The sequence below is a fragment of the Mytilus californianus genome, unplaced genomic scaffold (genome assembly GCF_021869535.1).
Source record: "Mytilus californianus isolate M0D057914Y unplaced genomic scaffold, xbMytCali1.0.p SCAF_14, whole genome shotgun sequence".
In the NCBI taxonomy this organism is placed as follows: domain Eukaryota; kingdom Metazoa; phylum Mollusca; class Bivalvia; order Mytilida; family Mytilidae; genus Mytilus; species Mytilus californianus.
Genome location: NW_026262626.1, coordinates 20,875,776 through 20,901,877, shown reverse-complemented (window position 1 = coordinate 20,901,877; position 26,102 = coordinate 20,875,776). Strand labels below are relative to the sequence as shown.

At 31.9% G+C, this 26,102-nt stretch overlaps 1 protein-coding gene across 1 annotated transcript in view; it reads right to left on the bottom strand.

Annotated features, from left to right (window-relative positions):
* The window catches only part of LOC127724922 (E3 ubiquitin-protein ligase rnf213-alpha-like), a 162,369-nt gene that overhangs the window by 30,419 nt on the left and 105,848 nt on the right, over window positions 1-26,102 (bottom strand). The window contains exons 50-65 of the mRNA XM_052231925.1: window positions 23,841-24,178; window positions 21,351-21,523; window positions 19,742-19,969; window positions 18,369-18,577; window positions 15,578-15,671; window positions 14,804-14,904; window positions 13,837-14,034; window positions 10,745-10,993; window positions 10,148-10,265; window positions 9,134-9,408; window positions 8,651-8,771; window positions 7,096-7,212; window positions 5,616-5,723; window positions 5,160-5,213; window positions 3,073-3,270; window positions 1,599-1,701 (exon numbers count right to left, since the gene is read on the bottom strand). Of these exons, the coding sequence (XP_052087885.1) occupies window positions 1,599-1,701; window positions 3,073-3,270; window positions 5,160-5,213; window positions 5,616-5,723; window positions 7,096-7,212; window positions 8,651-8,771; window positions 9,134-9,408; window positions 10,148-10,265; window positions 10,745-10,993; window positions 13,837-14,034; window positions 14,804-14,904; window positions 15,578-15,671; window positions 18,369-18,577; window positions 19,742-19,969; window positions 21,351-21,523; window positions 23,841-24,178 (2,684 nt within the window). The remainder of the gene's footprint in view (window positions 1-1,598; window positions 1,702-3,072; window positions 3,271-5,159; window positions 5,214-5,615; window positions 5,724-7,095; window positions 7,213-8,650; window positions 8,772-9,133; window positions 9,409-10,147; window positions 10,266-10,744; window positions 10,994-13,836; window positions 14,035-14,803; window positions 14,905-15,577; window positions 15,672-18,368; window positions 18,578-19,741; window positions 19,970-21,350; window positions 21,524-23,840; window positions 24,179-26,102) is intronic.

Below are 26,102 nucleotides of genomic sequence, written 5' to 3'. Positions count from 1 at the left end.
TTTGTTGAAATCAAACAAAGTTTAATTTTGGACCCCGATTTGGACCAACTTGAAAACTGGGCCCATAATCAAAAATCTAAATACATGTTTAGATTCAGCATATCAAAGAACCCTAAGAATTCAATTTTTGTTAAAATCAACCTAAGTTTAATTTTGGACCCTTTGGACCTTAATGTACACCAATTTGAAAACGGAACCAAAAATTAAGAATCTAAATACACGGTTAGATTCGGCATATCAAAGAACCCCAATAATTCAATTTTTGATGAAATCAAAAAAAAATTAATTTTGGACCCTTTGGACCTCAATGTGGACCAATTTAAAAACGGGGCCCAAAATCCAAAAACTTAATACACGGTTAGAATCAGCATATTAAAGAACCCCAAGAATTCAAGAATAAAACCCCATTGAAATTGGTCAAGAAATAAGCAATTTATACGAAGTATCTTCTTTTGCACAATACTGTGCAATTGAATATTTCTTGATATTGCGCAATACTGTACAATTGACAATTTCTTGCTATTGCGCAATATTGTGCTATTGGATATTTCTTGCTATTGCACAATACTGTGCAATTGAAGATTTCTTGCTATTGCGCAATACTGTGCAATTGAATATTTCTTGCTATTGTGCAATACTGTGCAATTGAATATTTCTTGCTATTGCACAATACTTATTATATAATAATTTACACATCCTGTTTGGTGTGTATCTCCTACCATATCATTATTATTTGCTTTTAAATATAAAACAGAAATAACCAACTTAAAATGGAAAATTTTAAAAGAAAAAAAAAAGGAAAAAAAGAAAAAAAGGAAAAAAAAAAAAAATCCCCCCCCAAATTTTTTGAACCCCCTTATGATTCATCACCCCTAAACTCAATCCCAGCCTTCCCTTTGTGGTATGGTACCTTGCAGTACAATTTCAGAGAGATCCATACACTTGAACACAAGTTATTGTCTGGAAACTAGAAAAATGCTTATTTTTGGCCCCTTATTCCTAAACGTTTTGGTCAATTACCCCCAAACTCAATTCCAGCTTTCCCTTTGTGATATGGAACCTTGTAGTACAATTTCAGAAAGATCCATACACTTACACACAAGTTATTGTCATGAAACTAGAAAAATGCTTGTTTTTTGCCCCTTTTTTGGCCCCTAATTCCTAATATTTTGAGGCAATTACCCCCAAAATCAATCCCAGCATTCCCTGTGTGATATGGAACCTTGTGGTACAATGTCAGAGCGATCCATACACTAACACACAAGTTATGTCTGGAAGTTACAAAAATGCTTATTTTTGGCCCCTAATTCCTTAACTGTTGGTACCATAACCCCCAAAATCAATCCCAACCTTCCTTTTGTGGTATTGAAACTTATGGTAAAATTTCATAGAGATCCATTCACTTAAACTAAAGTTAGAGTGCGAAAACCAATGTGTCTTCGGAAGTTTTATAAAATCTGGCAAGAATTGTACCTGTGAGAGCGCAAACAAGACTGGACAGACAGACACACGGACGTCCGTCCAGTATTTCCATGTCCCTCGCAAAGCATTACACAGGGGACAAAAAAAACTATTTGAGTGAGAACAATAGTAATTACTGTGAAACACTGGATTTTCACTGCCGTCATCTGGTCTAGAGGCCAACATTGCTTCTGTAATCAGATCCAAATCATCCTGAGGCATTGTAGGAAAGTAAGATTCCTGAAAAAAATTGAGTGAAAATAAAAGGGATGTACAAAAAAAACAGAAATTGTATTTGTAGGAAAGTATTTTATACAAATATTGCATAGAACAGCTCAATATATCCCAAAGATTTTTTCATCAAATGTGATCTTGGTTTCAGTTGCCCAGTAGCAACAATGGCTTCTCTTCAAACCAATGCAGTATCATTAGCCTCCTTATGATATATGCCAATTTGTACTTCACAAAAATATTTTGAAGCTGTTTTTCAAATTTTAAAAGAATATACGTAGCCATGTATTCATCTCACCAAAATGATCTGTAATAGGTTAGACGAGTACTCTTAGATTAGTAAGTACTGTGTCTTTCTTCTTTATGTTAGTTGTTTTTTGTGCTTCCAGTCATTTTGATGAGTTTAGCCATTTCCAACTGATTTTGAAATTTTGTTCCCATGTTATGCTGTTACATAACTGTAGGAGAGGATTGAGCACTAAATAAGTTTAATCCCACCACATTGAATATGTGCCTATCCCTAGTCAGGAGACTGTAATGCAGTATATGTCCAGTCTGTGTAATTTGATTTTTGTTTGTTGTTTTGCAATTAATCAGGCCATGGTCTTTTTTGTTTAATTGAATAAAATTTTGTCATGTCAGGGCATTTTATAACGGACTACAAGGAGTTTTTGCACATTATTCAAGGCTATACATCTACAGTTGCTTACATCCACATCGTTTTGACTCTGGTGGATATTTGTCACATACCTAATGTCTTCATTTTTAGGGTTTTTATTTAGTTTACAATAAAAGACTGAATCAACATTTCTACCAAGCCAAAAAGACCCAGTATACTGTCTTTTCACACATAATTTGCAACATACTTGTAGAAGCTTGTAAAAATTTTGTAAAGGGTTACATGAAACCATGTGTCTTGACTGTGACTGCTGGTCTCCGCAAAAAAAATAAGATGTGGTATAATTAATTGCCAATGAGTAAAATTTCCACCAGAGACCAAATAACAGAGAAGTTAACAACTATAGGTCACCATATGGTCTTCAACAATGAGCAAAACCCATGCAGTGTTAATTGCCAAAAACATCTATTTAACATTAAAATACAGAAAAAATTTAAAATAACTGAAGCTTTTTCTTCAAAGGCTATTTCTTGTTCTTGAAAAACCTTATTTCCAATTTTCAAAACATCTATGAAAGTTTAACATATATATAGCTTGTAGATATAGTAAAAAATCTTATGATTAATTTTTAGTCAAACTGAAAAGCTTATGACTTATACAAATTTGTGATATGAGTCACAGAATTTCATTAAATCTGTTAAAGATTTTCTAATTATTGTTCAGTAAATTTAAATATAAATTTTACAAAACATTGTCTTAACCATCATGAGTTCTGGATTGTTGACTATGTTGATCAGGGGAGATAACCATGTTTGCTTTCCTGGTATTCCTTTGAACAGAATCATACAATGCAGCAACAGGCAACATAATCCTTGCTGTCCAAGGTCTAAAGCTGGAGAAATATTTCTTTCAGTGTCATGTCTCCATACACTATTTGTCAGTAGATCTCTGATCAGTTCCTATCAAAAATCAATAAAAAGCCACATAATTAAAATTCAGTAATTGGTTGAACATCTAAATTTGTGGTTCACCTGTACACACAAAATAACACGCTGAAATGTCTCGCCTCCTTTACTGACCATTGATTTTATGTTGATAGTCCTAAATATAAAGCTTCACTACAAGTATCACATAATCTTAACATGATCCAAGAAAATGAGGTCAAGGTCAGATTAACCAAACCAGAAGTACATGTACACCTTAGTGACCTTACAATCATTCCATACACCAAATATAGTAGACCTATTGCTTATAGTTTCTTAGAAACAAACTTAACCAAAAAAACTAAACATTGACCAATGAACCATGAAAATGAGGTCAAGGTCAGATGAACCATGCCAGACAGACATGTACACCTTACAATCAATCTATGCATTAAATATAGTTGACATATTGATTATAGTATCTAAGAAACAAACTTAACCATGAAAACTTAACATTGACCAATGAACCATGAAAATTAGGTCAAGGTCATATGATACCTGCCAGACAGATTTATACACCTTACAACCATTCTATACACCATTTATAGTTTACCTACAGTCACCTACTGCCTATAGTTTAACAGACCAAAATATAAAAAACTTAACACTGAGCAATGAACCAAGAAAATGAGGTCAAGGTCTAATAAAACCTGCCAGACTGACATGTACATCATAAAATATTTCCATACACCAAATAAAGTTGACCTATTGCATATAGTATGCCAAAAAAAAGATCAAAACACAAAAACTTCACTCTAACCACTGAACCATGAAAATGAGGTCAAGGTCAGATGACACCTGCCAGTTGGATATGTTCACCTTACAATCATTCCATACACCAAATATAGTCGACCTATTGCTTAAAGTATCTGAGATATGAACTTGACCACGAAAACTTAACCTTGTTCACTGATCCATGAAATGAGGTCGAGGTCATATGAAAACTGTCTGACAGGCATAAGAACCTTGCAAGGTACGCACATACTAAAAATAGTTGTCCTATTACTCATATAAAGAGAGAAATTAACATTACAAAAAAATCTTTAACTTTTTCTTCAAGTAGTCACTGAACCAAAAACATGAGGTCAAGGACATTGGACATATGACAGACGGAAACTTCATAACATAAGGCATCTATATACAAAGTATGAAGCATCCACGTCTTCCACCTTTTAAAATCTAAAGCTTTTAGGAAGTTAGTTAACGCCGCTGCTGCCGCCGGTTCACTATCCCTATGTCGTGCTTTCTGCGACAGAAATCGCAGGCTCGACAAGAAAATGGTATCCCACAAATCATAATGAACCCACAGAATATATAAAAGAAGAAAAATATAGGTTAGATCAACAAGAGTAATATCCAAAATATGTAGATAGATTTAAGTCAAATTTCAATACTCATGTACATTTAAATATGATAGGAATAAATGATAAAACCACTAAATTAGGTATATTTAAAATAAAGAATTTGCCCCCCCACTAATAACATGAATAAGTTAGAAAGTAAAGAAAATCATTGAATTATGCATAACAGTAGCTAAGTGATATGTATTTTTTTAAACCTCAAAATCTATTTTTTCATGCAGTCAATTCTATTTGAATAAAATCATGAGCTGTTTTAAAATATGTCAGGTGTTGAAAACAAAGTTATCAAAATAGAACTCATGAAACCTAAGGTAAAGTCACCTTGACAATACTGATATAAATACCTAACAATCCTGCAGATAAAATTCAGAATTCATTGCAAATGTTTTTGTGTGGGTAAAATGGAAAATTTTAGTAGGAAATGACATAATTACAGAAATGTTGTATTAAACTGGTCTACAGAAAGTAAAGCTAAAGCCACAAATCTGTATCAACATAACTCACCTTGTCTTGTATCTTATTACAATTCATTAATGTTCTTTGCAGAAACTGCTTGACCTTAAAAAATATATAGATAAACATGTAGCTAATAAAGATTCAAAAACATTTCAAATTTTCATTTATACTGATTATTACTTTTATTTTTACTTTTTGTACTGCCAAACGGATTAACTATTCATGGTATTAATTTAATATTTTCTTTATACAATTTTTTTTTATCTTTACTTGGACATTTAAATTAAATAAAATAAACAAGTCTTTGTAGTAAAATAAGTCAAGTATTTAGGCTATATTTCTAATTGAGCTATCTTCTTCTACCCATATAGATAGATTCATAGGCCATGCACTACTTTCTGCTACTTATGTAAATTTTGTAAAATAGTTTCCTTGACAAGTTATGTTTACTGTCTCATTATCATACCCCAACTTTCATTTTATTTATTTTCTAAAACAACCTACTTTCTGTGAGAATTGCTGTTGTGCCTCCTCATACAAGAAGTTCATAGTAAACTCTCTATAGATCACCAACAGAAATCTTATTTCTGTTTTCCATTTGTTCTTCTTAGTCTTCAATAAAAATTAAAAAAAAAATCATCAAAATATTCCTCACTTGTTCTTCAAGAGGTTAATCTCTAAATATCATTTTAGCAGTTATTTCAAGCACAAAATGCTTAACCTTCTAGTTTAAGGACATAATTTTACCCTCATTTTTTGGATGGTGTCATGTTGTTTAATCTTTTTTTTTTTTTTTTTTAACACTTGAATAAAGTTTTATTGCACTAAAGCTATTAACAATGAAATTACCGCTACAGCTTTAACAGTAAGGTACCCCGATATTGTTAATATCTACAAGAACAGGGTTTCATATAGATAAGCAGTATTTTCTTATATTTTATATTAGTAATAGTACAAATTAAATACAATGTTCAATAATAATATGACATACTAATCCGAAATTAATTATCTACTGTTTTTTTACAATTAAATACAATGTTCAATTATAATATGATACACTAATTCGAAATAAATTATCTACTGTCATCTCGTTCATCAATTGCATGGTTTAAATGTGTGGAATATCGATTTTCTTGATCGGATGTTTTACCTTGTTTAAAGGTGAGAGCATGCTTTTTAATGGATGTTTATTGTGGAATTTGCCGATTTTATATCTTTATCCTTGGATTTCAAACTTATTAGGTGAGTAATTTATTTATTTATATAGTTAAGATATCTGTCTGCTTAAGAATATCATAAAAATGTTGTTTTTTTTTTTGAAGAAAACAAATTTCTGTTCTTTAGATTAAATTTTGAAACACCCGGACTGCAGTGTATTCTTTGTCTAGATTGTATGATCTAAAGTATTCGTCAAATTCAGATTTAAAGAGAATGAATACATTAGTAGATTTATTTCTTTGGTTTGATACATAGTACGATTTGTAGATTGCAAATCCTATAATTGTCAGAATTATATTGAATCCGATATACTCACTATCTGTTATTTTGTAGCCTATTACTATATCTTTTAAGTTCAATCTTAAGTGTTTGTTAAGTCTTATTAAGACTGTTCTGTTTATCTTTTTTCTGTTTTGCCATTGAATTGTCTGTCTATCTCTGATTTATATTTTTTTTATTGCCTACTTAGAATTCTCTTCCCTCTATTAAAAGTTAAAATTATGCATTTTGTCAATTTCTTGTTGTCAAACTCAACCTTTAATTATTTGTTAAAATTTTCCTGTAAATTACACTATATGATTATTTACATAGTTACTTGCAATTATAATAATTATATTTTTTTTAATAATTCAAAAAGAAATATTAAAACAGTTAGACATGGGCAAGCAGAGGGAGTCTCACATTCAGCCATAAAGTCCAACGATGATAATCTTGTTTTGCAACAAGCAAGACCAAATTTCTTAGAATCATTAAAAAAATACTAAACCTGTAATAAATTAACTATCTTCTTAGCATCCTCATTTAATGCTGCCTGAACAAAAGCTTCTCTCATTTGTGTATAGCCGTCTCCACAAACAATAAATCTGTCTTGACATTCTTCTTTCTAAAATAGAATGTTATAAACAACATGTTATAAATAAATTTATTATATACTTAGTAGTAAATACATGTAAATTCTTTATGTAATAGGATCAATGGCAATCGTGCAGTATCAGCCATTCGTGATTATATCGATACCAGTCCGGGTTGCAAAGGCTTTATCACACCCTTAATCTGTATGATGTCATGTTTTCGACATCATTCACCGTTGCAAAGGCTTTATCAAACCCCTAATCTGTATGATGTCACGTCATGAAAAAAATATCTACTTGAAATATATAATAAAGTGTATATGATATGGCTTTTTCAATATCATACACCGTTTCAACCCTCAACCAATATAATCCCTCGAGCAGAGTTCTTGGGATTATATAGGTGTCTCGGGTTGATACGGATGTGATATTCTCTATGTGTTGCATACTTTTAAGTTACCTACCTTCCCCTCTAGTCTGCCACATTAGACATGAATGCTGTTCAAAAACACAAAATGATAACATCTGTTCCACTTAACTTATTGTTTTTGCGCAACAAGTAAAAAAATTTGGATAAGTGATTTTTGTGGTTTTGACTTTTAACACGTTTTACATACAAGCATATAATACATTTATATTTTGTTAAACATTAAAAAAAGAACATTAAGGGACTATTTTGAAGGTGTTATTGATAAATATGAGAGTGATCTGTAAGAGAAATTTCAGGCGATTTTTTAACTCTATTAATATCATGTACTATTTACTTAATATCTGAAAACCTTATCGTAACTGTTATGATAAAGAACAGCAGTTAAAATCACTTCCTTTGCTTTATATATTGTTGTTTTTCCAGCTTTCAAAAAAATTGGTCTTGTGTCCATTCATTCCACTTTAATTTTTGCTCTAAGTATATATGTGATATCATTTGACTCTTAAAAAAGTATAATAGATTTTTGCACAATAAGAATAACAAGAACATCAATGATAAAAGATAATAAAATGGTCAGTCAACAACACATTAACCAAGGTGTATGTAAAGCACACGAGTAAATTATAACTATTGTTCAGTCACAAGTTAAATTTGACTTTTTGAAATTTAATTCTGGGATTAGAGATTTTCTTTATAACATTAAAACCGGTGAAGGAGGAGATGGCAGATATATCACCCCTTTTGATTGTAAAATTTTATTCTTTTTTTTTTTTTTACATATTTTTTAGCCTCCCTATGCTCATTGACATTTTTAGCATTTGGACAATTGTGATCCCCTTTGTTCAAACCCTGTATTTTTTAAAGGCTTTCTAATTTCTATGATTTAACTTCATTGCCAACACCTATTGTTGTCTGCTGTAAGGGGAATTACAATACAGGATTTATTTCACATGTGAAACATCAGTTTTTATTTTAATGAATAATCACTACATTTCCATGCAGCCAATGTTTAGAAGTATAAATTATGGAATAAAACTTACCTTATCATTCTGAAGTTCTGGTAAGTTAATCCATCTTTTCATTGCCATATCACAATCTGTACGAACAGTCTGGTAACAGTCAGTGCCATAACATCTACATAGGTACTTTATAAAGTAACGTCTAAAAAAGAGAAGATTTGATCTAAAAGTACTTCATGGGAGTAAGATTTAGTGTTAGTTTCACAAAAATCTGTCAAGTGGATCATGAGCAGTTGACACAAAAGTGAGACAGGATGCGGAAATGAAAGAAAGAATAGAAGGACGGATATACAGACGTACTCCTCCATCACTATATACTCCTTGCTTTAGAAAGTGGGGTGAATCAATAATTTTTTTAAAACGCTTTATGTAAACTTCAAATAGAACATAGCAGTTGCTTAATATGTAGTTAACAACTGTAGGAGTTGAATTCCTTTCAATATACTAAACAAAAGTCTTAAAATAACTTGAAGATGGGGCTGTTTCATCTCTATATATTCCTACCTAGGCCAGTTTGATCCACATTCTTCAATAAGTTTTCCTACTGCCTCAAAAAGTCTTCTCAACCTTGTGTCTGACTTGACAGTCTTTTCTATGAATGCTTTATACATTAAGTTAGCTGCCATACTAAGAGAGAATCTTGTTTGGGATAAGTGTTCCATGTTTTCTAGCAGATGATCAGCATCTAATTGTATCTTTCTACAGGAATTCCTCAACATTTCTGTTGCTGCTTGAATTAGTTCTCTGTTTTCTTCAGAGTAACGTTGATGATAAGAATCCTAAATAAAATTGTGAGAAATATTTAGATCAACCAGACTAAAACTAATATGAATGTATTGAATTCTATAAAAATTATAAGAAGCTGTGGTATGATTGCAAATTTAAGACAATTTTCCACAAGAGACTTTATTACATGGATGTAAGATACTTCACTTGAACAATGAGCAAAAGCCATACAAATACCATAACATATATCTTCTTGTTCACATTAATATTGGGTGAGTTTTATTGTTACAAAAAAGGTACAAGGTCTACACTATAAAGAGACATTAGCAGGTGTACCAATTTGATAAATTAACTTTAAATAACTGAAAATTTATCTGTGGATGCAAATTAGATTCCCTTACTATATTTTATTTGTTAGCTAATTTTGACAATCTATATTACAAACAACAACTTGTTAGAACATGCATTTAATTGCATTCCTTAATCGGTATGATTTCTCAACAAAACTAACACTGAAATTGTCTTCTGTTTATCTTAAAACATCTTGTTTATGGAAGTTGCTAAGAATATAAAACGTTGTTTGTACAAGGCTTAAAAACCGGAAGAATTAAGCAAGCTGAGTTATTGTTCCCTTAAGCTTCATCACAATTTAGGATCAAAGAGCTTCAACAAACTTGTACTGCACCTGACATCTTATTTTCTTAACAGTCTCTAAGAATTACAATTGAGTAGCATATATTAGATTTAGCAATTGTGTTTTTCTATAATCCTCTCATTGAAATGTAAACTTACCTCCATACACTGCAGTACAAGATAACACACACTATGCGATTGTTCACTGGTAGTGGGATCAACTAATCTTAAAGCATTTCTGAAATAAGTCTCCAAGTGTTGGTGCACGTCTGGACCACTGTTTAAAAAATAAAATTGCCATTTATCAACAGTGAAATCAGGACATAAGTAAAGAAAAAAAAACTGACAAGTAAACTTTGTCAATGAATAAGATAGCAAAATACATATTGAAAATAGAGGGCTATTCCAGTAAAATTGATGTACCTGGCCCTTATTTTTCTATTTAAGTCATGATGGCTATGTCAGTTGATTGGCAGGAATTATAAAAACAACAATTCTTTATACTAAATATTCTAAGGATGATTCAACTCAAATTTTGTTGAAATTGGTCGAGTGGTTTTAGAGAAAAATATTTTAAAAGGTAAACAGCAAAGACCAACTACATATGCTAAGTGATGTCGATAGCTCACATTACCCATAAGGCTAGTGAGCTAGACTTTTATTTCACAATCAAATTGTTTAACAGATTATTATACAAATCAATGGCTTTTGCCAAAACAATAATTCTATTTTCAAATGAAAAACTGTCTTCAGTACCTTGTTCTCATCAAATGTTGTAACAGAAATGAACGAACAACTGGAGTAGAATCAATACAATCATTGAAAATTGTCAGTTGCTTAGTGACCTCTTGACCTTTCTTTGTTTGTACAGTAATGTAGGACAGTAGTTTGTTTACTATTTCATTTGATGGCGGGGTTCCTTCGGCAAAACATAACTGGGAAACAACTTCCATAAAGAAACTGTTACATCGTCTTCTGAAATCCTGGTATGCTAGAACATTTTCGCTAAAAAGGAAGAAAAATTTCAACATTTAATGCAAATATATTTTGCACAAGAACTGTAGAGTAAATCTGGGAACAATATATCTAACGGGAAATGAATCTGATACGCTTTTCAGTATAAAATTGATAAAATCTCGGACTCCCCGAGACTTCCCGAGATTTACGGATTTTGGTAGCGTCTGACTGAAAAACTATCAGAACTGCTCAACAAATAAACCACTTAACTCTAATTGTAAATAAATACAAGTTTTAACATTTAGTAGATATATTTTTTCATATAAAATTACCAAAATAAGTTTGATTTATTTGATGTGAAGTGTTTTTTAATAGTTTGGGAATTTGTAAATCATCGCGGCAATGGCCGCCATTTTTTTATTACCTGGTTTGAATTCTGCACAATTCTGTGATAAAATGCTTGCGATTTTAACAAATTTGAAGTGACAGAATACAAGTTTGATACACTAGCATCACTATAAAACTAGTTTGAATGACATTTTATTGATAATATCAGAAATTATTAGGATAAAAGCGAGTCCGTTTTTAACACATATCCGTTTCTGTATCGTATCTTTATTAACTATGGCACGACGATAAAATCGACTACAATCAGGTAGTGTCAAGTCCCGTCAATATATATGTTCCTGAGTAAATGTAAATAAAATGCTCCGCAGGGCGCAGCTTGATACAACCGCAGAGGTCGAACCCTGAACAGTTGGGGCAAGTATGGACACAACATTCAAGCTTAATACAGCTCTGAATTTGGATTGTGATTAAATATTTGACACAGCATAGGTTTCTGATACAGAATGAATGTGGTCTAAGAACTTAAAAATTTTAAATTGGACATTCACCTATTATGGTCCAATATCCAAAATCTAAATACATGGTTAGATTCAGCATATCAAAGAACCCCAAGAATTCAATTTTTGATGAAATCAAACAAAGTTTAATTTTGGACCCTTTTGACCTCAATGTGGACAAAGTTGATAATGGGGCCCAAAAATCAAAAATCTAAATACATGGTTAGATTCAGCATATCAAAGAACCCCATATATTCAATTTTTGTTGAAATCAAACAAAGTTTAATTTTGGACCCCGATTTGGACCAACTTGAAAACTGGGCCCATAATCAAAAATCTAAATACATGTTTAGATTCAGCATATCAAAGAACCCTAAAAATTCAATTTTTGTTAAAATCAAACTAAGTTTAATTTTGGACCCTTTCGACCTTAATGTAGACCAATTTGAAAACGGAACCAAAAATTAAGAATCTAAATACACGGTTAGATTCGGCATATCAAAGAACCCCAATAATTCAATTTTTGATGAAATCAAACAAAGTTAAATTTTAAACCCTTTGGACCTCAATGTGGACCAATTTAAAAACGGGGCCCAAAATCCAAAAACTTAATACACGGTTAGATTCATCGAAGTATCTTCTTTTGCACAATACTGTGCAATTGAATATTTCTTGCTATTGCGCAATACTGTACAATTGACAATTTCTTGCTATTGCCCAATATTGTGCTATTGGATATTTCTTGCTATTGCGCAATACTGTGCAATTGAAGATTTATTGCTATTGCGCAATACTGTGCAATTGAAGATTTCTTGCTATTGTGCAATACTGTGCAATTGAAAATTTCTTGCTATTGCACAATACTTATTATATAATAATTTACACATCCTGTTTGGTGTGTATCTCCTACCATATCATTATTATTTGCTTTTAAATATTAATCAGAAATAACCAACTTAAAATGGAAAATTTTAAAAGAAAAAAAAAATGAAAAAAAGAAAAAAAAGAAAGAAAAAAAAATCCCCCCCCCCAAATTTTTTGAACCCCCTTATGATTCATCACCCCCAAACTCAATCCCAGCCTTCCCTTTGTGGTATGGTACCTTGCAGTACAATTTCAGAGAGATCCAAACACTTGAACACAAGTTATTGTCTGGAAACTAAAAAAATGCTTATTTTTGGCCCCTTTTTGGCCCCCAATTCCTAAACGTTTCGGGCAATTACCCCCAAACTCAATTCCAGCTTTCCCTTTGTGATATGGAACCTTGTAGTACAATTTCAGAAATATCCAAACACTAAAACACAAGTTATTGTCATGAAACTAGAAAAATGCTTGTTTTTTGCCCCTTTTTTGGCCCCTAATTCCTAAAATTTTGAGGCAATTACCCCCAAAATCAATTACAGCCTTTCCTTTGTGATATGGAACCTTGTGGTACAATGTCAGAGAGATCCATACACTTACACACAAGTTATTGTCTGGAAGTTACAAAAATGCTTATTTTTGGCCCCTTTTTGGCCCCAAATTCCTTAACTGTTGGTACCATAACCCCCAAAATCAATCCAAACCTTCCTTTCGTGGTATTGAACCTTATGGTAAAATTTCATGGAGATCCATTCACTTAAACTAAAGTTAGAGTGCGAAAACCAATGTGTCTTCGGACGACGACGACGACGACGCCAACGTCATACCAATATACGACCAAAAAATTTTTAATTTTTGCGGTCGTATAAAAATGAAAATTAAAGAAAATGTTTTCTTTTTAACTCTATATCTATACCTGTGCAAACACAATGTTAAAAGCAAACCAAATGTTAAAAGCAAACCAAATGTTATACATTTAGTTTTATACACATTTTATGAAATTCCAATTCCTGATTTATCATGCTACTCTATCTCTATATTTACAAGCACCATCAAAAAATTAAAAACAATTTTTTGACATGTCAATCTCATCAAGATCAAGGTCTTTAACATCCCCTTAAACTTGTAGTAATCATTTAGGGTAAAGATATTTTTAAGTAATTGTTGAAAAAAATATGACTTTACCTCTGATCAGCTGCAACAGGTTGAAAATCTTTCAGAAATGATTGATCACAAGTTGGACATTTTACATCTGGCAATGTGATAGTCTCATCAAAACATCTTCTACATATAGTATGATTACATGGTAGTGTTACTGGTGGACTTGGTTGTGTTTCTTGTGCCCCTGTATATGGTTCATCACAATAGACACACTTCTGCTGACTGTAAACAACAATAAAGTGAATAAATATTGACAGTTTTCAATTGCAACATATACTGTAGATTTATTATTATTCGTTGGATACCAATTTTCGTGGATTTCGTGGGTACAGGTGAACCACGAAATTAAATGTTAAACGAATAACAAATTTTCTATAGGCTTGTATACAAACTTCAGCAAAACCACGAAATTAAATATCCACGAACATGTAAGTTTTCCTCAATCCACGAAAATTGGTACCCACGAAAATAAATGAATCCACAGTATAACATCAAATGTCAAGATTTGTGCAAAGAGGCAGAAATCTACTATTAAAGATTTTAAAAGGGCATAGTGAAGACAAAAAATTGAAGTATATTTTTCCCGAATATGTATTAAAGTGGAACATTGAAATAGTCAGTTTGGTTAAACTAAAAAACAAGGCTGAAATATTATTGGCTAGCAAGTCAATAATATAATTCAAAACTCATTTAAATCTGTATTCATGTGACATTCTTGACCCTTAGCTGAGTTTGGTTGCAGATGTGCTAAGCCTGACCAGGTACTAAAAAGCAAAACAAGACACCCAAGAATACAGTATTCATTCTACTGACCTATTTAGTTTTTTCATTGACACATACCCTAAGTCTCTTTTTACTCGGTAAAAAGTCAAAGAAACATATGTGATTAATCAATTACAGCTATTTAAGCTATATCCATTGGTTTGGTTTTTTAAATTGATAATCTTAACAGATAGATGTGCAAGTAATAATTAGATTAAACTCAACTCACCCAAAAATTTTAGAACTAACTTCTTTGTTGCAGGACTTCAAGAACCTCTCTACTTTTTCAAGGGATTCTAATGTTTTCATATCAGCTTTTGTCTTCAGCATCTACAACACACAATAAACTGAATTTCTGTTTTTCAAATCGAAAGATATAAAAAAACAAAATGTACAGAGTAAACAACTGATAGTTCAATGAATAACAAAATAAAAGATAGCTGAATTGTTAGATATCTGAAATTAAATACTGGTTTCATTATAAACAATGACATATAATGCTATGATAAAATACTCATCTAAATGTTGACTTTTTTTCATTTATTGTTCATTTTCCCTTGATTTCTGCCATTTCTTCTCTAGTAAACCCAGTTAAACTGTGAGCTACAAGTTTTTTGGTAAACAGGAAATTGATGAGTGATGGAAGTGAAAATGCATCACATGAAGCTTGGTTCTAAATTTCAGAAAGCCTTGATTTGTAGTTCATAAGAAAAATGTGAAAAAAATTTCAACCATGGCTATTACGGTATGTGTAAGAATATGTAAGGTTTTCAGTACAAACATGTAGGAAGTTGATGAGTGATTAATGTGAAAATGCACCATACTGTATAGCATATACTTATATGAAGCTTGTTACCCAATATCAGGAAGCTCTGGTTTGTAGTTTTTGGGAAAAATGTAACAAACATTTCATAGGACAGACCGACGGAACGACAGATTGACCAGTATACCCGCAATCCATTGGAGCTGAGTATAATTAACATAGAGCAAAATAACCACTTACAACCCAGAGTGGCATACATCTCTTAACTTCTGAATCCTCTGTACAAACATGTTCTATAAATAACTTCAGCACTGTAGCTCTGGTCCATAGATATCTAGTATAACAATAAAAAAGGTTTTCATGGCATTTATAGCAGAATTTCTTGTCTAAATAAATATGAATAGAAGGAGATGTTGGACAATCATAAATGAAAAACCCAACAACAAAAATCAAAAGAAATGTAAAGGGAAAGATACAGTATACAATAATAGACAGGTGTCCTTACAATTGATTTGGTTCCTTTCTCTCAAATTTATTACTATATATTTTCTTTAAGTCTAGTCAACAAGAATCAATAAATGTTGTCTTTTTCCAATTTAGAACATTGTACTCAATATGATGAAAATTGACCAATTGGTCCGGGTACACAGTTATCGTCCTTTGATTTTCGTTGTCCACAAATATAGTCCCTAGTGTGGACAGTGTGTTACTTGTCGATTTTTTTTATACCCCTTCCGAATTTATTTCTCCATGTTTTATGACTCAAATAGTAAGTAGGGGGGTGAAATGACACTGTAAAAAAATTTGGGTCATGAATTTCAAAGTAAAGTAGTGATTTGGTCCAGCTGAAAAATGTTAAAAATTAGCACTTCGGAGGCTGTCAAAAGATTTGAAGACCCCCTTAGCATGAAATTGTCCATATTTTGAGTTAGAGCCGATGAAGTTTTCTATAATTTTGATATAATTTGTCCCAAAAGTAGTACAACACGCTGTAAAAATATTATTGAGAAAGCGCAGGTGGGATTTTTTTAATTTTCATTTATTGTCTAAAAGAAATGCACTACGAAATAACTGTGTACTCGGACCTAAGAGGTGAAATCTGGAAATATAGAATCTGTACTTTGGCAACTTCCCTGAATGATTTGATGGTGTCAATTTATCAAATAGCATAAAACTAAAGGATTTAAACTTTTATTTGATAGAATTTCTGCAAAAATGACCAATTTTGGCATTTTATGGTCAAAATAAGCATTTCATAGCTTTTTCAATTTTGATGCATAAGTGGCATTCTGACTTTCTATCTGACAGGTTTTTATGTGTCAATATTTGTGTTTCTATGCTTCAATCCAGTTGTATTACTCATTTGTGAACTCTGAATCTACAGAAAAGAAGATTATCTCAGACAATATGTGCAAAATGTGTTGTATATATGGTCCTCGTCTAACGCCCTGTTTGGATCAAGTTAAATGTGAGGAGCTTGGAACATAAAAGTTGAAGTCCATTATAAAGACCTCACTAAATTTGTATAAAAAGCACTTAACAATGTCTTTTGTGCCTGTTTTATGTCACATAATATCTTTCTTTTCTTCTGTAGGATAGCAATTGGTTCAAATATAAGCCTGTTGAGACTAAAATTGCATGCATGTTTTTCACTAAAAAGTGAAAAATCTTTGTATCAGACCATACTGTCTGCAAAAAAAGTTGAATGCAAGAGTCTTTTTGTGCTCAGATTTATTGTATCATGTCACCTGAGTATAGAAATGATAGAAAAGACACAAAATTTTATTTCATATAGCTTCAATATGCATTTTTAAATGTAAATATGTGATACGGCCTAAATTGACCTTAAATTATTTTCAGTCTTACTTGGCCTAAGACCCTTTTAAACTAATGTAATATGTTATTTGTAAGTTTTCTTTCCATTTAAAGTACATTAAATACATATGTAAGGATTATTTATAACCAAAAAGCTTTAATAATTTAAAATTGCTGGAAAATATTACATCTTCAAGTAAGGCCCCCCTTCATTGGAAAACCTCCATTTTTAGCCACAGGCTCATATAAATTTGACTTTTTAATAATTATAATAAGTCTGATAAATCAAATGAGTACTCAATTGCTTTTAATACATAATATATTATATATTAAGGCATTTCAAAAGTATTTTTTTGCAATATTTTAATTTTTTAAGCCCCAAATGTTGATAGTTGAAAATTTTCAATTTTAACGTCTAAATTTAACACTCAAAGTTGAATATAGAACTAGTCATATTGTCTATAATGTATACCCTATTGCCATGAAACTTTGTAAGCAGTCTTATAATTTAATAAGCTTTGGTCATACCAAGTTTCATTAAGATTGGTCAACTTTTTCTACCCTATTAGGTCCGGGTACACAGTTATCGTCCTTTGATTTTCGTTGTCCACAAATATAGTCCCTAGTGTGGACAGTGTGTTACTTGTCGATTTTTTTTATACCCCTTCCGAATTTATTTCTCCATGTTTTATGACTCAAATAGTAAGTAGGGGGGTGAAATGACACTGTAAAAAAATTTGGGTCATGAATTTTAAAGTAAAGTAGTGATTTGGTCCAGCTGAAAAATGTTAAAAATTAGCACTTCGGAGGCTGTCAAAAGATTTGAAGACCCCCTTAGCATGAAATTGTCCATATTTTGAGTTAGAGCCGATGAAGTTTTCTATAATTTTGATATAATTTGTCCCAAAAGTAGTACAACACGCTGTAAAAATATTATTGAGAAAGCTCAGGTGGGATTTTTTTAATTTTCATTTATTGTCTAAAAGAAATGCACTACGAAATAACTGTGTACTCGGACCAATTATAAATTTACTGTTTTTAAGCAAGCTGTCTGAATTGGGTTGATAAATCTTAGAGACTTGTCTTACATCTGTTTTGTTTCTCTTAAGTAAGTCATCTCTCATTTATCAAGATGAGACACAGAAGTAAAGTGTTATCAGGCTGTCATCGGTAAATCTCCAACCCTTCTCTCACCCTATTTCTAACTTGTATTAACCTTGCTGTAAGTATAGCCTGTGTACATCTTGGAGAAAAATCATGCCCCTGTTCATTTTCTCTGAAGAATCCAAAGATCCTCTCTACAATGGGTCTGTAATCACAAAGGACTCTGATCCACTGTTTTCTACTGCTTGGTTTGTTTAAAGCCTCCTTTGAAGGTGGTTCAAGGTTCTTCAGAAGTAGATGTAAGCCCATTAAATCTAAAGTCTTCAAAAAGATAAAATTGAAAAAATATTTAAATCCTATCAATCATATTTGTGAAACCCTCCTTTGATGATGTATTTCAAATTCATCTTTGTTTCAAACAAAGACATCAATCTTTCTTAACCTTTTTTTTTCAAGCATAAAGCATAAAAACATAAATGAAACCAAATACAAATTAACAGGGGTGCCTAATATAACACTGAGATGTCTCTGCTTTACGGATCATGATTGATGAAAGTCTTTAAGATAAAGATAAATACAAATATCATATAAACTTAAAATTATCAGTGATCCATGTAAATGAGGTCAAGGTCAAATAAACCCTGCCAAAGGGACATGTTCACCTTACTATCATTCTATACACCAACTATAGTTAATCAATTGATTATAGTGTCTGAAAACAGACAAAATCATGAATCTTAACATTGACCACTGAATGATTTACCATGAAAATGAGATCAAGGTCAGATACAACCTGCAAGATGAACATGTACACATTACAATTATTCAAAGCCTCAAATATAGTTAACCTCTTGCTTAAAGTATCTGAGAAAGGGACTTGACAATGAAAACTTAACTTTGACCACTGATCCATGAAATGAAGTCAAAGTAAGATGAACCCTGTCTGATTGACATAAAGACCTTGTGAGGATCCCATATACCAAATGTAATTGTCCTATTACTCAATATAAGTGAGAACTTCCAATTAAACATAACCTAAAAAGCTTTTCTAAAGTCGTTGTACCATGAAAATGAGGACAAGGACAATGAGCATAAGGAAACTGTATATATGGTATGAACCATCCCAGTCTTCTACTCTTTCCTTCTGAATTACAAAGCTTTATACAATTAGTTAATGACTTCACTAGATAAGCATCCCAATGTCTTTCTTTGCAAGCAAGACAAAAATGCTTTATCATTTGTGGAATTTGGTGACACTGGCAGAATTGTGTTTTTAGAGTGATTTAGAACTTGACATATTGCATAGAGACCTGCATATCGATGAGGACTGTATAATGACCTTTGGTTAGGATACCATCTAATTGATGCATTCCCCACATCTCTTATTCATTAATTAAACACAGGTTCCTTGCACAAGTTTTGACCACTAGTCTTCTTTATATGGCAATTTTAAAATAAAAGATGTTCCTCGTTTGAAAAACTTACAATTTCCTCTGCAGTAACAAGATACAACATTTCTTGGTCTGCCTGTTCTTGAAACTTTGTAACTTTTTCACAGCATTCAGGCCAAACATGGATGATGTCGGAGAAATTTCTGAAGCGAGCTCTGTGGTGATGAAAAGCCGTATGGCAACCAACAAGTGCTGGAAATAAACGTCCAGCTTCTCCTTGAATGATCTGTCTACATCCAACCATAATGTTCTCACAGATATTCTAAAAAGAAATGTTTAGGACATATCAACATATTTGATGTTATCAATGCAGAAAATAAAGTAATATTCTAGATTAAAAGAATTTCTTGATAGAAATGATCATGATTAATTGACAAGATTCGATGGTAATGAGTTATTGTATAAAGTTGACTTAAAGTGTAAATTTATAACAGTTTTATTTGAAATACACATTTGCATCTTGTTGATTGATATGGCATGTCTAGATAAAAAAAATATAACAAGACATATAGAATTAATATAAAGTAAACTATATAGTTAATACACTCACTCTCTTCATTGCATTTGATGTTTTTTATAAATTGGGCAATTAAAAAAAATGCTTAGTTTGGGAAAGTACTTTTTTTAGTTTTACTTTTTTTTTTTTAAATTTATAAAATTTTAGAATAAATTTTCAAATGTTACATTCAAATTTTAAACATTAAAGTTTAATTTTTTGAGAAAGTAATTCTGCTGCTATAATAAACCTAACAAAATCAAGCACTACAATCCATGATCAATAGTTCATAAAATTGTACAAATTTGTTCTTTTATATTTCTTTTATATTTAAAATACCACATGCTCAGATAAGAACTTATTGCACCTCAGGTAAATTACTGATGATGTAATTGGTTTCAAATAACACCTTCAAATACGGGTCAGTAGATTTCATAAGGGGCATCATGTTGGCTATGTGAGTTGAGATATGCCGCTTGGAATTTTCAGACTGGTATTGTAACCATTATACTCTATCGAATTATATTTCACAAATCAAATAATCATTTTTGAGTTGTCCCCTGTTGGTCAGCACAAAGTTAAGTCATGTGCCCAAAGTTATCTCCCGTTTCAAACAACATGTGACCTAATATTTTCGTCTGCAACAAAATGGACAGACATGAGACATCCACACTTCAAGACATTGACGAGAAATGTAACATTTATTCCATGAATAATAAAAAAAAAGTTTCCTGTGCATTAAATTTGTAATAAGGTTCATTACTGACCCCCTTTGGATCTATTGAGAATTAGTAAAATCCATAGTGGATTCACCTTATCGCTATTTGTCAGCCTTTACTGGACATCTCAAAGGTTCCCGTAAAAATTTTGACATCACAATAGAAAATGTTTGACGCCACAAAGGAAAAGTGATTGTTGTATGACGTCAATAGTTCAAGTGTCTCAGATTCTCGGGTCAAGTGTCGCAGATTCACAAAGAGCGATAAGGTCTATTCAGCCTACAGCTACACCCCCTTTTTTAATAATCCTTTATGGTTCTGAAAGGGGCTCAGCAGCAATCCATATAACTTGTAAAGCAGATATAAACAAAAATTTCTAATAAATTAATGCTACATTAGCAAAATTTTCTCCACATTTCCTATCTTACCAATTGCTCTAGTTCTGATTTAACAGGATAAGCCATGTGTACAAAATCTTTGATGTAACAACGAATGACCTCTTGAATGCTAGTTCCTTCTAATTGAGACAGAATTTTACCCAGTGGAGTGGATTCCAATATCCTGGCTGTTTTTATCACCAGTTCAAGTATGCCATGGTTTTCTAGAATGAAATATAAATTCTTTCAAGTTAGTAATATAATGCAATGTAAGAAGTTGTTAAACTGACAAACACATTGCCTGCATTTATATCAAAAGTCTGATTAAACATTGTGTACTTGATAAGAAGCTTTACAAAATTAGTGTAAATTGACTTACTGATTTTTCAATATAAATTCCATGCAAAGAAACCCTTAGGGCTGACTGGGGAACAGAGATAAGGTCATACTTTGGACTTAATTTCCTCCAACATGTATAAACACGCACTTATGTCTGATTAGAATAGGGAGTTTAAATTCAATGCTTGGTGAAAAGAGAGTGCCACTCTCCATGTTAAAAAACCCTTCCAACCACTTTTTGAGATTTCTTTGGTGACCTGTTGCAAGACAAAACTTCTAACCCTTTCAAATAGCCTCTGGCAGTGGCACTCAAAATTCTCATCCCAGTTACACAACTTTGCAGAACTGACCTATTGCATTACAGCCGATTCCAACGAGTGTGTAGCTAAAGGTAGAATCTTTGGTTAGCTTCCTTGCTAGCTCAACCATGAAGTCATTATTAGGTAAGGTACATCCAGCCTTTGGGTGGAGTCAATAGTTAAGCAGAGAACCAATCAGAATTAAGTGACAGAATATAAAAATTGTAAAACTAGTTTTACAAGTCAGTTTAAAAATAAGTTTTCAATCTAAATTTAAAATTTAATGATAATTATAAGCTCATTCACAAGCATGTTGTAGGTGTGTTTGATGTGCCAATCTTATTTTGATAAATGGTGAAAAGTTAACTGAAAGCTGACATTCCTAAAATGTTTTCTTCTTCGTCAGACATTACAAATAATAATATATTTTACCTGTCTGTTGAATTTGTTACATCAAGTTAATAAAATGTAGTTGGATATGACTGACAAGTGCTGACCGTATTCACTTTTACACATACACATATGTTTACAATTCACCCGAACAGGTAAAAAAGATTGGAAGGTGTTCAAAAGTACATATGACCGGATCATTCAATCTAGGTCAGATTAAATCTAACTGAATTAGAGACATAAAAATTGGTCTTCATGGCTGCATTATTTATCTAAAACTAATAAGTAAGGTAATGTTAACAAACCAAGTGGATGTCCATAAACTGTGCAATATTTTCAATTCTAAACTGCAGTTGTTTGCTGGGTTTTTTTTTCTCGTTGCATTTTTAACCAAATATAAGTACTACAACCGTGCATGATATATTATACAATTATAGCCTTTGTATATATGAGGTCGATACGAGGTTATATCGACCTAAGAGAAGCATATTGACTGAGGACGAAGTCCGAGGTCGATATGCTTCTCTGGGTCGATATAACATCGTATTGACCTCAACCAAAGGCTACAATTGTTATATTATTAATCAACAACTATAGCATGAACAATGTAAAATTGGGGATTTCTAGAATCTATTTTTAGTAACATGCTGTATGCCCTGTGCAATATTCTGTTTTTGACCTACGAAAAGCTAAACACAACAGTATTGGCGTGCAAACTGAGCAAATACAAATGTACATGTGATCAAGTTTTTACGAATCACAAATCCTTAAAAATATTCGATTAATAATATTAAGTAGTATGATAATTTTTCTTTTCTGTATGAATATAAAAGATTTTAGTTCTAAAAAATATGCATATATAAAGAAAATACATAACAATGTTTTATGCGTGGGGATTACAACAAAAGACATTAATTAACTAAACTGCCTATTCACAGCGTAAAAAAAACGTCACTCCACTTCTGATTTATTGTAATAAAAAGATTTTTTAATTCAATCAAAGACTATGAAATGAAATTTCATTTGCAAAGTAGTCTAGGTAAACCTTTGTATGAAACATACATATATTATAAATAATAAACAGGCCATTGATATAAATGTTTTCATTGGATGATAAAATAGCGCTTTGCTCCTCCCAATTTAAGGTAATAATCATTTCATGGTTGAGCTAGCAAGGAAGCTAACCAAAGATTCTACCTTTAGCTACACACTCGTTGGAATCTGCTGTAATTGTTAATTTGTTTTCATCTTGAATATGCATGAAATATTTGCTACTGGGCTTATACAAACCACAATCAATCAATACATGTTAAGACAACAAATTTAAAAAACACATATTTGTAAACTTTTTAAAACTGTCTCAAATGATATTTACCATACACTCATTATTCTTGATTTACATAAGCTACACAATGGTTGCCACATAGCGGAGCAGGAACTGCTTACCCTTTCACAGAGCAAGTTTTAATTGTATCTCATTCCTTTTTTCACATGTGCCACCATTAATACATACCATGGATGCCTGGTTCTTCAAAAGTGGTCTTCATAATTTCCTCAATCTGCCTGTATATCAGCCATGAAAATGGCATTCCAGCTAAGAATCCTCCACCTTCATAAGCTGTACCCTGCACAATATGTTCAGCCATTATTTGGTGTGGAAGTGAAAGTGAGTGTATGTAATGTAACTGTGTTACGTGTGGACAATTGAGAATTTCTAGCCAAACAAATCTCTGCCAATAATGAGCTTGTTCACTCATAACAATATTCATATTGCAGTTCTTATCTATAAAAGCAATTATGCCGGCTAGTAAACTGGCTAATTTCTCTTCTAAACACTGTATTGCTGCTCCCCTGAAAGAAAAGTAAGCACATCAAAATCATGCACGACAGAAAATTTGTCTGAATACTTAGCTATTGAAATCTAGTATAAAGGTTAATTGTCTTTCTTAATAAATTAGTTACTACATTTCATAATTTTGATTGGCTAATGCATTCTAAAACTTACATTTTTTTTTACTATTAAAATGCAACATATATGATTGCACATGCTTTCCTTACCAACATTAAAATATATATATATATATAAAAAAAACAAAAGGCTTGTTTCAACTCGTAATTTCATGGTTAATTAAGGCTTAAGTACTCAATACAATACTGTATGTGCTTTGGTCAAAGCTATTAAACAACAATAAAACATAAAAAGAAGTATTCAATTCTTAAAAATATCAGAAACAAATCTAAAAAATATGTGCCTAGTTCAACACCTAGTTTGAGATATGTCTCGCCTGTCGGCATAAAATTCAGAAAAAGACAATCTGATGGACAGCAGCATTGCTTCTTAATTCAGTTGCTTAATCATGATCTAGTGGGAAGGGCCTGAAAATGGTCAACAAACTGAAATGTACAGAGAGTAATGTAACTTTATCATGTTTAAAGAAAATATCATCGTCTATTGTATTTCTATCAATCTAACTGAAGCAGAAAACTAAACATTGAAAATTGCTAATTAATTCAAAGTCACTGGACTATGTCCTAGGGGGGAGGGACCCAAAATAGTCTTCAAACTGATATGTACTGACAGTAATGCGACTTCATACAAAATATCATTGATCTGTCACATGTAGATCCTATCAAACTAACTTAGCAGAAAACGTAACATTGAAAATTGCTAATTAATTCAAAGTCATTGGACCATGTCCTAGGGGCAGGGCCTCAAAATAGTCGTTGAGCTGATATGTATTGATAGTAATGCAACTTTATATTAAATATGAATGATCTATCACAAGCAGTTCCTATTAAACTAACTTAAGCAGAAAACTTAACAATTGATGACGCCATTGTCGCCGGAAAAGCAATCCCTATGTATCGCTTTCCGCAACTTTTGTCACATGAGAGACAAAACCAGTGACATCTAATATGACAAGCAGGAGGGTTTCTTGTGTTTGATGTAGTTGGTATGAAAGGGAGACAACTGAATTTTAACCTGTGCATTGTAAACAAAAATGTTCTGTCATCAGAGATTTTAATACTGTTTCCCAATTTTTACAGAGGATGACCTTGAGGTCACTCCGATGTATTGCTATCGCCTAAATTTCCATTATGCAAATTAGTTTTGGGATTTCAACCGATCTATAAAAATTATAGATCCGCGGTCATTACAAGGGAAAAAAGTGCATTTTTATACCTGCGATTCCGTTCTCCGTTCGTACGATGTTTCATCAAAAAATGGAATCATTTCAGTTGTTGATTTAGTACTAAAAATTTGACCGAATTATCTCCTTATTAAATACGGTTTTATATGTTTAATAGGTGTTTAAGAAAGAGGTCAGGTGCTCATGTTCATTCATAAAATTATCGTTCATTCATGAATTTATCGTAAAATCAAAATCACTACACAGGTCACACAGTGTCAAAAGATTACCTGTATAGTATCTCAAAATAGACAAACTTAACTGACTCCCCTTACTGTAGTGTGTGATAACATTTTGTGAGGGAATTCGATGTTTGCTATACCACTGTTCATTTCAACTCACTTTATGACGATACCACTTTATCAATATGAATGAAATTTTTTGCAGTGTTTTAAGAAATAATTTTACTTTAAAATCGCGTATCATTTGTGAACTATTAAATGTTTTACAAGGACGAATTTTCTGTATAAAGTCAATAATTGTGTGAACTTTTGAAGCCCAAACTTTTTATAGCCTTAAATACGCTAATGAAAGATCCGAAAACTATACCCATACAGAACGACATGTTTTTGAAATTGTAGCAA